We start from the raw sequence: 12,091 nt of genomic DNA on the forward strand, positions 1-12,091 counted from the left end.
AAAAATGTAAAGAGGTAGTGAAAACCAAAACAAAAAAGAGAGAGGGAATATTAGATATAGAAAGAAAGAGAGAGAAGCGAGTTGGAGTTACTGAGTCGCGTCAACCGAGTTGAACACTGAAGAAAAACAAAGATTATCTAAAACCCAAAAAAAGAAAATAAATAAAAAAAATTAAGAAAATTAGGAAAAAAAAAGAAAAAAACCACAGGAGGGGTGTGGTGTGTGGGTGTGGGGAGGACTTGGGCTTTGGTGCGTGGGAGTGGAATTAACCAAAAGATGGTGAACGAGAAGGAGAAGATTATTAGTATTAGCCCTTCTCTTCTTTACCACCTTCACCCTCTTTCTTCATCTCTTCCTCACCTTACCCAAACTTCTCTAACCCTAGAAGAAGAATCGTCTGCTCATTCTTCTCTTATAACCCACTGTTCCACCATTGAAACCAAACCTTACTCCTTTTCCTTTCCTTCCTTTCTTTGTTCTCTCCTGCGATTCTTTCTCTTTCTCTTGTTTTGCTTTCTGGGTTTTGGCCCTTTTTCCATATTGTCCGAAGAAGGTTCACGATTTCCCTTTGCGCCTCCGGCGGTGACGCCTGGTGCTCGGATTCTCTTCGACCCAGAAGGTATTTTGTTTGATTTTGATTTAATGGGGATCTTCTTGTGTCGGCGTCTTGAATTGTTTCTGGGTTTGCTTTCGTTTATGGTTGGTGTCATTGTGTTGTGTTTATGTTTTGGTTGATTTTGGATGAATTTTTGTTTTTCCTTTAGGGTTTGATTTTTGTAGTCTAGGTGTTTTTGTTTTTGTTTGGGTTTGCTCTTATTTATTTATTTTTGTGTTTTTTGCTGTGCAATTGATTTATTAAGTAAAAATTTTGTTCCTTTAGTGAATGTAGGATCGATGTCGAACCAATTGCTCTCTTAATTTTGGGAAAAGTGGTTCTTTCTTGGTTAGATGATGCATTCTTACACGATTTAATTCAATACCTCTCTTTTGCTGCTCGGTTCCTTTTATGGCGTTAAGAATTTTAATCTGTCTCGATTTTTATATTGTAGTTTTGCGTTGGCTTTGTTAACTACGATTTTATCCAGCTTGAAGGCATGATTGGAACTAGCATGATTTGTCCTTGTTAGGAAAGCAATGATTTGCATTAGTCTCTTTTAATCTCATGAAAAAATTCACAATCTGTTTCAACTCTTAAATGGGTACACTTGTTTGTGATTCCCTAGTTTTTTAACGTATACTTTGATCTTGCTTGAATACTTGATTTATGGAGGGTCTTTTCTTTTTATGTAATGTGCAGAGAAGTAGTATTGTTACAAGAACCAAGTATATAGAATTGTATTCTTCTGATGGAAGAGTTTGGTGTTGCTTCTCGGTTTGAGGGTATCAATGTTGCTGTGAGGAAGAAGAGGAGCCAAGCTTGTCGCCGCCCTCGGCCTGATTCACAGCCTAATGCGGAAATTAATGATGATTCACCCATGTCTTCAACACCACCTTTTGATGATGCAAATAAGGCATCTAGCGATGAAATTGTTGGTTGTGATTCGAATTCAAATGGGAAAGAATTTAGTCTTAATCATTATGGTTCTACAGTTTCTCATTCTAATGGTGATGAAGATGATAACCTCCATAAAATGGATATAAATGATGGTGGGTTTAATTCATATTACAGTAATGAGCCCGGACGAAATGGGTTTAATAACAAGCGTTCAAGTGAAGGTGTCCTTGCACCAGCAAATTGGAAAAGCTCAAATGCAATTAAAGATGGCGTTGAATCAGAATTAAGAAATTGTGATGTAAGTAGTGGTTGGAATGGTGAAAGCTCCACTTCTAAGCAGTCAGGAGATGGATTTGGAAATGATAATAAGGTTAAAATGGTTAAGCTAAAGGTTAATGGTGTGACACGTACAATTCAAGCCAACTCTGCCTCTAATGGTGTTTCAGGGGTTGTTGAATCCTCTTTAAAGAGTTCTCGGCATGCAGATGCATCTAAACTGCGGCATAAGCAGGTATTAAAGGGTTTTCTTATTTGCTTGAGTGTAGAGTATTGGTTGCATTTGTAAAGAATTTTCCTTTTTATAGAAAGAAATCATTTTTTGAATTTTATCAATGAAATCATTGCTGCAAAAAAGAGTATTGGTTGCTTTCTTTGTAAAAAACTTTCCTTTCGATAGAAAGAAATCGTCTTATTAAGTATAAATGGGTTACAAAATCCCATTTTTGTTTCATCATTGAACAATTCCTCATAGATGGACATGGATCCATACTTACCATATACAAAATGGCGATTTTGTTAGTATAGCTAACAATTTCACTATTTGGTAACTGAAATCTCAAATTTTATGTTTTTTTGTTTTATCATTGAATAATTCCTTGTATAGGGATTCGTACTTGCCTTATAAAAATGACGCGTTTATTAGATTAGCTAACAATTTAACTATTTGGTAACCGAAATCTCAAATTTTATGTTTTAAGTAATAATACCTGTCGTAATAATATTTGCACAAATTTTCTTGTTAAAAGCCTTTTGTAAACTCTCAGAGTCCAGGGTGATCTTTTTTTATTATTTATTTATTTTTGCAGGCAAATAACGGTGACATTTCCTGTACGGATAAAAAGAGTGGCTTGCAAGGAATACCTTGGAACTCAAGAGCTGGTTTTACTTTTAGTCTTGGTAGGGAGGATTCTATGATGGGAAAGGTTTCTCGTAAGAACACCTCTGGAAAGGAAGAGGAGAAGTCAGTGCGCAAGAGCAAGCGGGTTCCTAAAAGGCGACTACTTGATGAGGAGTTTGGTGATGATGTGGATGATGAAATTAGGTACCTGGAGAAACTTAAGACGTCGAAGATAGCTGTAGTTTACAAAGAAGACGATGAGGAATTCAGTAGGAAACATAGAAAACTTTCCATGGTTTCAAATATTGAAAATGTTGGTGCATCAAGGCCAGGTGGTAAAGATGGGAAGAAGAAGTCTAGAATAGATGGAGTAACTGGGGACACTGATTACGAGGATGAAGCAGATTCAGCTTCTGATGGTGAAGGTGATGGTAGTAAGAAGAGGAAGAAGCCAAGGAAGGAATCCGTAGATTCATTGTTGGACGGCAGGAGGGAAATGACCTTGACAACGCGTCAACGAGCCCTGCAGTCCAGCAAAGATTCATCAGCAACACCTGGTGCTAGCTTTATCGAGTTTCCAAATGGTTTACCACCTGCTCCATCAAGAAGTAAGTTTTTAATTACATGATTTGAACTGTGACCTATAATTCTTTTGTAGGATTTGTCAGCTATAAATTTCAATATGTTGATTGCTTTTGGTGGCTTTAGAGCAAAAAGAGAAGCTTACAGAGGTGGAGCAGCAGCTGAAGAAAGCCGAGGCTGCTCAGAGACGGAAGATGCAAGTAGAGAAAGCTGCTCGAGAATCTGAGGTTCGCATATCTCATTCATATTTATTTTGACTTGCTTTGTAGATGTCAAGTGGCTATGGCATTCTGCTTATTTCAATCGAATCTTTCAGGCTGTAGCAATCAAGAAAATCCTTGGACAAGATTCTAGCAGGAAAAAGAAGGAAGATAAAATAAAGAAGCGTCGGGAGGAATTGGCACAGGTACTGAAACCCTTTCTGTAGCTCTTGTGGGTTAACAAAACTAGCATTAGTTAATACTTATATTATTGTTCTAATTCTAACGCATAGTATACTGTCTCTCTCTGACAGGAGAAGAATGCTAATGCTTTGTTGAATGCATCACACACCATCAGATGGGTGATGAGTCCTACTGGGACTGTGGTAACCTTTTCGAAGGACATGGGACTCCCTAGTATTTTCGACCCCAAGCCTTGCGGGTAAAATATCACCTATCTTGTAAACTCAAGTTCTTTTCTCTATTATTTATATATCTAGTTTGGCTGTGTAGTTCAAATGGTCAAAGTATGAAGTTTGAGTTCCTTGCTGTAGTTTTCTGGCCTCTATATCTTGTTATTATTTATTTTAACCTTTATTTTTTATGATGATGATTATTCAGCTACCCTCCTCCGCGGGAAAACTGTGCCGGTCCTTCGTGTAAAAATCCATACAAGTACAGGGATTCCAAGTCAAAGCTTCCTCTTTGCAGCCTCCAGTGCTACAAAGCTATTCAGGGAAAGGTGTTGCCTGAAACTACCTGCTGATGCACCTGGCTGTTTTCGTGCACATTTTTATGTTAATAATATATACCCTTCTTAATATATATATCTATTTCTATATGGCACTCTGAATATGGAGGATGGTGAGGCTGAGCCATCTTTGTTGAGTTGCAACTCTTTTAACATGTTTTTTTTTTTTGATCGATTTCTCAGTTGATGTAATTAGCTTTAGCTCTAGTTTCTTCTATATATAATATAGTTAGATGAAATAATGTTCTATTATTATTATTATAATTTTTTCTAGGGAGGGTTCTTATAACCCTCCGCGGCACTGATTATGCATGTGTTTATGAGCCAAAGGAATATTTTACCTTAGTCACTACTATTCCTATTCATTTGATTCTCTCAAACTTGATTGTATTTTCTAACTTCTGATTCTTGATTCTTGTTATCATAGCACGCAATCTATTTAATATTCGAAGCTTTTAAGAGCTGAGGTTTAACATGTGTTATTTTTATTTTAATTAAAAAAAAATAATTGAAAATATCCAATTTTAATCAAATACTTGTTGAATATACAATTTTCAATAACGTGTTTATTGATTTTATGGTTGGTATGTAGCCAATCATTTTGTTAATTTAAGGGAATATCTATAAAACAAATACTTTCTTCGGAATAAATAATTTGGTCGAAGGGTTGTGTGCAATATAATAAAATAGGAAATTTAAGGGGCTTCTACAACAATTTTTTTTTTCCTACTATCTTTTTCCATTTTTTACAAATATTTTGATAGGAGCATACAAAGAACAATGAAGCCTCGAGGTTGTTTGACTTTGGTGCCGTTTAATAATACTTTTGTTTTTTAATTTTTTAATCACAAAATGAAAGTAAAATTTTTGTTTTTAAAAAATTTATTTTTGAAAACAAAAATGCGTTTTGTAACAACTTTTGTTTTTCAATTTTAAAAACAGAAAACAAAAGTGTGTTCTATAAAGTTCATTTTCATTTTTATTTTTTGATTTTATTTATTAAGTCGGGTCTAGGTCCATCGTCGGATTCGGGTTCGAATCAAAAGACGGGTTCAGCGCCAGGGCCGTGGGGAGGAGATTTGGTCCGGGTCTGGTCGTAATCCAAAAGATTGATTACGAAAAAAAAACTGTTTAAAAAAATATTGAAAGTGATTATTTTTTTTGTTTTTAAAATTTTGATTTCTAATTATAAAATTGAAAAGTAAAAACAGTTTTATAGAACATGTTTTTGAAAAATATTTTCACTTTTCTACTTTTAAAAATTAAAAACTAATTAAAAAAGTGTTACCAAACGCCACCTTTGTTTTAAGTTTTTAGAATTGTGTTTTTAAAAGTGAGAATAGAAAATAGTTTTTCTATTTTAAAAATTTAATTGTGTTTGGCTAATGTTTTCTAAAAATTATTTTTAAATTTTTTACTAAAAAAATATTTCAATACTCTACACCATAATATGACATGAACCTAACCCCACCCCAGACTCCGGATTCGGGACCTAGCTCTAGCCCCAGACCAAAACCCCAAATCCAAACCTAACCCTGGTCCAAACCTGGCCCCAGGACCTCGACATGAATTCGGATTTGGCCCTAAGACCCGAATCTCGGTCCAAACCCTAACCTTTCACCCGGACCCTAACCTCGGACTTCAAATTCAAAATTTGAGATCTATACCTAGCTCCAAATCTAGACCCATACACAGCCACGGGACTCGGTCCCGAACCCAACCGTTGAATCCAAACCCGTGACCCTAACCTAGCCCTCAGACCTCGGACCCGAACCTGGACCCCGACCCAGGACTCAACCCCTAACCTTGGCCACAAACCCAGGCCTGGACCTCAGCCTTAGACCCAGACCTAGGTATGTGAGTGATACACAATTTTTACTGCAAGCATACATTGTTATTATATCAAAGTTTTAATTAAAAGGTTGTCAAACCCACATAGATTGATTATTAAATTTCACTAATTATTATACTATTTGGTTTTATGCTTTAATTAGAGAATAGAAAGTAAATAATGATTAAGAATGAAATAATAAAATAACAGAAAAGTAAACAGACAAACAACGATTTTAATCAGAAAGTAAAGACATAAAACATTGATTTTCCTATTTTAAATTATGAATCTCAACTTACCAATTATTCAAATCAATATAACAATATATAAAGTAAAGTATAAAAGAGGACATGTGGCAATCTAAATAAGCTTCTTTCTCTAATCTTCATTCTCTCATTTTTTTAATTTATTCTTTCTATTTAATACCAAACAATCTGTATCTATCTATATTAAAGTAAATAAAAAAAATAATAAGAGTAATAATACAAATAAATACATTCTTCTCTTACATTAATATCATTTAAACCTATAAATGTAGGTTATAAAAACAAACTAGCAATTTATATCTATTTATATTAATATTAAAAATTAAAAAACGAATAGTAATAACATATATATAAATATATTTTTTTCTCTTACAATTTAGTATCATTTAATTATAGGTTATAGAAACGAACTAATAAATAGATAAATTATATTGTAATTGGTGGTAATTTATAATGTGTGACTATCCATCTCTTATATAACCCTTTCTCTCCCCTCTTTATATGTTTACTATGTATTAGTTGTGTGCAATTTAGAAGTTGGACTTCTTATATCATTCTTTCTCTTTATATATATCCAAATAAAATTGTACAAACACAATCAAGGTTCTCTTTTAAGGTGAAGATGTTAGTTTCCAAGACTAAATGCTGTACCTTCTTTTTTAGTTTTGGGTGAGGCGTTTGTGATCATATTGCAAAGGTATATAATTTTTTTTGCTCTATGCTTTGTTCTAATATTTATGTAAATTAGTCAAAATTGTTTTTGACTCATTATTGAGAATGTTTATATATAATTATTGAGAATACTTTTGAATATAATTTTGGAATTTTATAATAAAGAATAGAAAAAATTTGTTGAATTTACAGTTTTAAGATTACTGATGAGGATCTCAAAAACAAAAATATTGCAAAAGTGTATAGTATTTTTGTTCTATGCTTTGTTCTAATATTTATGTAAATGAGTCAAAATTATTTTTGATTCATTATTGAGAATGTTTATATATATAATTATCAAGAATATTTTTGAATATAATTTTGGAATTTTATAATAATAGTAGACAAATTTATTGAATTTACAGTTTTAAAATTGCTGATGAGGATCTCAAAAGGAAGAATATTGACTAGCTCTTTAAATTGGTGCAAGTGTTCTTAAATTCTTCAGTGCTTTAGAAGGTTAAAGTTTTTTTTTTCTTTTAACGAAAAATTCTAAAATTTTAATTTCATGTAATTTCTTTTACATTCTTATATTACAAGAAAGGATAATGAGCAAAATCTTATTATGTAATCTTTTTTTTTTTTTTTATATAATTTATATATTCTAAAAATTTTCTAATAAATTGAATGTTTTGCGTGTTTCCTAATAGTGTAAGAATCAAATTAATGTTATACTAAGAAAGATACTTTTCCAGACTCTCTCTCTCGACTCTTCAGTATGAAGAAGGGTTCATCTTCTTCCCCTGCATGTTCACACTGGTTTTCTGAATGTTTCCACAAGGTGAAACCCATGCCCAGCTCCAGATCGCTCGATCATGGTGGCTCCGACTCTTCCTCTACTGAGACACAACACAGCTCGACTCGTCCGAGCCAAGCAAGCCGTCTTCCTCTGCAGGTACCCAACTACTCCAGTCGCGTAACCATTAACTCCGCCCTTCTCCCATTTCCTTCGAATCGTACCGTGTTTAATGAGCCTCTTACAGGTATTGATTTCCTCTTACATTTCTCCCTATTCACTGTCAAATTGTTTCAGAGGAAATGGTTTTTTATTTAACAATACAAATATATGTTTGGTTTGCCTATTAAATTCTACCCTGAAATTTGTACTTTACAAAGGATTTGGGGTAATGGGAACTCTCCAAAATCTGTCGACAGAAGGTACTTAATCCCCTTTGCTATTTTGAGTTTGAACCCCCCATTTAATGTGGTCTGCAAATGTGTTCTGTCTATTGCCATATTCCAATACTTTGTGCAGCAGATCTACCCAGTATTAAATACTTTCGATTTGACTGATACTGCCTCGTATCACTCCTCTACCGTGAGTGTTTGTCTATTTATAGTTAAGCCTAGGAGGTGGTTTGTTGTGTGCGAATTAGTCATTTCTAGCTTACCCTCTCTGCAAAGCTCATTGTTCTTTAGGTTATGTTCTAATAAGAGTACCAACCGATTGTCCCCATTGCTAAATCCTCTTGTGTCTTCTAGTTATCCTCCCCACCCGTGGACTCCTACTTCAAGTTTAATTTTATTTTCTCTTCATAAGTTGCTATATTATCAGAGTACCATATCGGGCAGTCTCTTTTTCTGTGTGTGTGTTATTTTTGGAAGTGTTTCTTGGTTTATTCTTACTGTTTTCCCTGAAGCCGTGGTTCCCCTTCATACTTTTTCCCTTCCCAGTAACTTCACTTTCTTGAACAACCGTGCTGTCATAACCCTTTTCCCATACAAACCTTTGTGCCTTTTAACTTCCATTCAATCACCTTCTATCTTTCACACTCTGCCAGGTCCTTTATTGTTTGAGGTTTCTTACTACATTTTAGCTTCCTATCCTATGGATGATCTAACAAATTCTCTCTCTGTTGCTCTCAACCTCACAGAAACCGAGTGTACTATTCAAACACTTCATGAACTCACTCCTGCAACTACACCTGAAACCGAGACACAACAAGCCCCCCTTTTCCTTGTAGCCAAAGTGCACATTGTCAAGTCCTTTAACCGAAAGAACTTCATTGAAAAAATGACAAAGAATTGGAACCATATCTCTCGAAGCCCTGTGATTATCACCGAGCGCCCTCATGGCCTTTTTCTAGTGGAGTTTGGTTGTGATGGAGATAGGCGTCGGGTTTTGTTGCAACAACCATGGACCTATCTCAACCAAGCTATCCTTATGGATATCCCAAACTCTTTGGATGTCCTCAATGGGGATAGTTTGCTCAAAATTCCTCTTTGGGTTCAAGTGTTCAACACCCCGTTTCTCAAAAGATCCGAAGAATTGGCAGCCCTTGTTTCATCGTCTCTCGGCCACATGTTGGAGCTTTATAAGCCTTCTCTTCGAGAGACATGGGGACCCTACTTTAGGCTCCGTGTCATGTTCGATGTGGCGCAACCTCTGCCTCGTGGCATACCCATCCACTTCTCCGGTATAAACAAAGTTGTTTGATTGGAGCTAAAATACGAAAACCTCCCTGACATTTGCTTTTTCTGTGGCCGAATGGGGCATAGTTACAATAAAGGCTGCATGGATTACATGAAAGCTTGCGATGAAGCTCCTTTCCCCCCGGAGCTCAGGTATGACATCAAAACCATTTCCGGTAAAGTTAAAGTTTCCACTAATGCCTTGCTTTGCCCTGAACAGAGTAATTTTGTCAACCCTCCGGTTGCTTCCTTCATGACCACTAATCCGGCTAGTGCTGTCTGTGTTGCCCCCCGGAGAGCATGCCTCCTTTCCCTACCTATGGCTCCCAAGAAGTTGGTCCGGCTCAAGGCCAAACTCAACAAGTGGGTCTCTTCAAATCCGGCCCATCCACCCTTCCACCAAATTACTCTCATTGGAACCAACCCGACCCCATGACAAACACACCAACCCCTCACCCATCACAGCTCCCCCCACCCGACACCACCACTCCAACGTACACCGCCTTTCTTAACGCCACTATGAGCAACACTAGTGTCCAAAAAGCCTCACCAACTTCCACACCGAATCAAGCCATTACCTCCCAACACTCCAGTGGCTCCAACTCTACTAGCTCAAAATATTGCCATGTGCCTTTGCCTGAGAACATTCCTCTCCTTGTTACCAGTAAGAGACTCGAAGCCATGAACCTCACCTATCAACCGGGAATTGCCACCCCCACGGGTTCAAAGGCCTCAAGGAAGAGAAGCAAGCCTGACTCAAAGGAAAAATTCAAAAGGCAAACTGAAATGGTTAATGGAGAGCTTCGTCATCAAATCAAGCGTTCCCGCTCCGACATCCCTCAAGCCACAGAGATTTCATCTGGAAGCGCAGGCCTTGCCACCGAGCAGGCCTGCCCGCCGCCATGAAACTTGTCAGCTGGAATGCACGTGGAATTGGGAGTGATCGTGCATTCCGTAATCTCTCCCGTTTAGTTTCTTTTTGTAATCCTACTATGTTATTTATTATGGAATCTAGGCTGGCTAAGAACGCTGTTGACAATCTTAAGCACAAGCTCCAGTCTAGGATAGGTAGAAGTGCGGGCTTGCTTTTATTTTGGACTAATGATGTAATTGTCACCTTGCTTTCTCAATCTATCAGTCATTTTGATTGCTACGTTTCGTGTTCTATTACTAATGTATCATTCCATCTTACTTGTTTTTATGGCTCTCCGGTTGATTCTCTCAAGCCTCATACGTGGAATATTCTTAACCGAATTGGTAGGGGTAACCCTCGGGACCCGTGGCTTATTATTGGGGACTTTAATGCTTTTCTCTTTTCCCATGATAAACAAGGGGGAAATCCCGACAGGGGCCCTTCCTCGGATTTCAGACATTTCCTTGACTCTTTTAATCTCTCCCCTCTCGACCCCACTGGTCCCTTGCTCACGTGGAATAATAATGTCGCATCCCCAAAAAACATTCAAGAACGATTAGACTGGGGCATTTTCAATAACCACTGGGTAGATATCTTCCCTGATGCCACCCTTGCCCATTTGGGGTTCTACGGCTCTGATCACCGCGCCCTAGAACTGAACACTTCCAATCCTCCGGGCACTTGCCTTAATAATAATAACAAACGTTTTCACTTCGAGAATGTTTGGCTTAAGGATCCAAATTGGAACCAAGTTTTTGACCAATCTTGGACTAGCCAGCCGAACCTGCATGAACCCATCCTCAAGCTAGTCGCGACTCAAGCCTCTCGTGCAGAGAAACTTAACAATCGGAACCACAAAAAGGACTTTAATTTTAAAAAGCACATAACCAAGCTTGAGAAAGACGTGGAAATTGCCCGATCTACTCCTGTTTGGGATGACAATACCATCAGAAATATAAAGGAGCTCCAACCCAGGCTTGACTCTCTTCTGTACAAAGAAGAAACTTATTGGAAACAGAGAGCGAGGACCTAGTGGTTAGCCCAGGGTGATAAGAACACCAAATTCTTTCATCGACATGCCTCTCACAGAAAGAAAATAAACAAAATCAATAAGCTCCACCTAGCCAATGGAGGTATTGTCTCTGACGATGAGGGCATCACCCGTGAAATGGAATCCCACTTTAACCAGCTCTTCTCGTCCACGAACCCCTCGGAGGAGGATATCAATAAGGCCCTACAAGGCATTACAATCTCTCTCTCAGAGATGGACAAATCTTTCCTTGCTGAGGAGTTTTCCTTGGACGAAATTGAAAAAGTTTTTTTCCAACTTCCTTCAGATAAAGCCCCTGGTCCTGATGGTTTCAATTCTAATTTCTACAAATCCAACTGGACATCTGTCAGGCATGATGTTCTCAAAGCAGCAACCAACTTTCTTAATGGGAATGGGGACATCACCCCTCTAAATACCACTCTCATCACCCTTATCCCCAAGGTCAAACGACCTTCTTCCCTGTCTGATTTCAGGCCGATCAGTCTCTGCAATATCATCTACAAAGTTATCTCCAAGACTCTTGCAAATCGGCTTAAACTTGTTCTGAACACTTTGATTTCCCCCAATCAAAGCGCTTTTCTTCCAGGTAGACTTATTTCGGACAACATCATTATTGCCCAGGAAGTTGCGCATTCCATCAAGCTAAAAACTAGGGGTAAAAAAGGTTGGATGGCGGTCAAGCTCAATATGGAAAAAGCTTTTGACAGGGTGGAGTGGTCCTTCATCGATGCTATTCTTCGTAAATTCCAATTTCCTCTCAGA

At 37.3% G+C, this 12,091-nt stretch overlaps 2 protein-coding genes across 2 annotated transcripts; both read left to right on the top strand.

Annotated features, from left to right (window-relative positions):
- LOC115707931 (uncharacterized) lies at nucleotides 1-4,525 on the top strand. Its single transcript, XM_030636075.2, has 7 exons — nucleotides 1-619; nucleotides 1,298-2,006; nucleotides 2,581-3,220; nucleotides 3,321-3,421; nucleotides 3,511-3,600; nucleotides 3,709-3,836; nucleotides 4,016-4,525. The coding sequence occupies exons 2-7, from the start codon at nucleotides 1,347-1,349 to the stop codon at nucleotides 4,158-4,160; spliced, it is 1,764 nt and encodes a 587-aa protein (XP_030491935.1). The 5' UTR covers nucleotides 1-619; nucleotides 1,298-1,346; the 3' UTR covers nucleotides 4,161-4,525.
- A 5,272-nt stretch (nucleotides 4,526-9,797) lies between these two features.
- On the top strand, nucleotides 9,798-10,271 carry LOC133033272 (uncharacterized). Its single transcript, XM_061107970.1, has one exon. It carries the CDS (start codon nucleotides 9,798-9,800, stop codon nucleotides 10,269-10,271), a length of 474 nt encoding a protein of 157 aa, XP_060963953.1.
- Nucleotides 10,272-12,091: the final 1,820 nt, after the last annotated feature.

The sequence above is a fragment of the Cannabis sativa genome, unplaced genomic scaffold (genome assembly GCF_029168945.1).
Source record: "Cannabis sativa cultivar Pink pepper isolate KNU-18-1 unplaced genomic scaffold, ASM2916894v1 Contig3, whole genome shotgun sequence".
Lineage (NCBI taxonomy): Eukaryota > Viridiplantae > Streptophyta > Magnoliopsida > Rosales > Cannabaceae > Cannabis > Cannabis sativa.

Coding starts and splice junctions, on each gene's coding strand:
- LOC115707931 (XM_030636075.2), top strand. CDS start 1,347: ATGGAAGAGTTTGGTGTTGCTTCTCGGTTTGAGGGTATCAATGTTGCT. Junction 3,422..3,510: donor AAGCTGCTCGAGAATCTGAG/GTTCGCATATCT, acceptor CGAATCTTTCAG/GCTGTAGCAATCAAGAAAAT. Junction 3,837..4,015: donor TTCGACCCCAAGCCTTGCGG/GTAAAATATCAC, acceptor ATGATTATTCAG/CTACCCTCCTCCGCGGGAAA.
- LOC133033272 (XM_061107970.1), top strand. CDS start 9,798: ATGACAAACACACCAACCCCTCACCCATCACAGCTCCCCCCACCCGAC.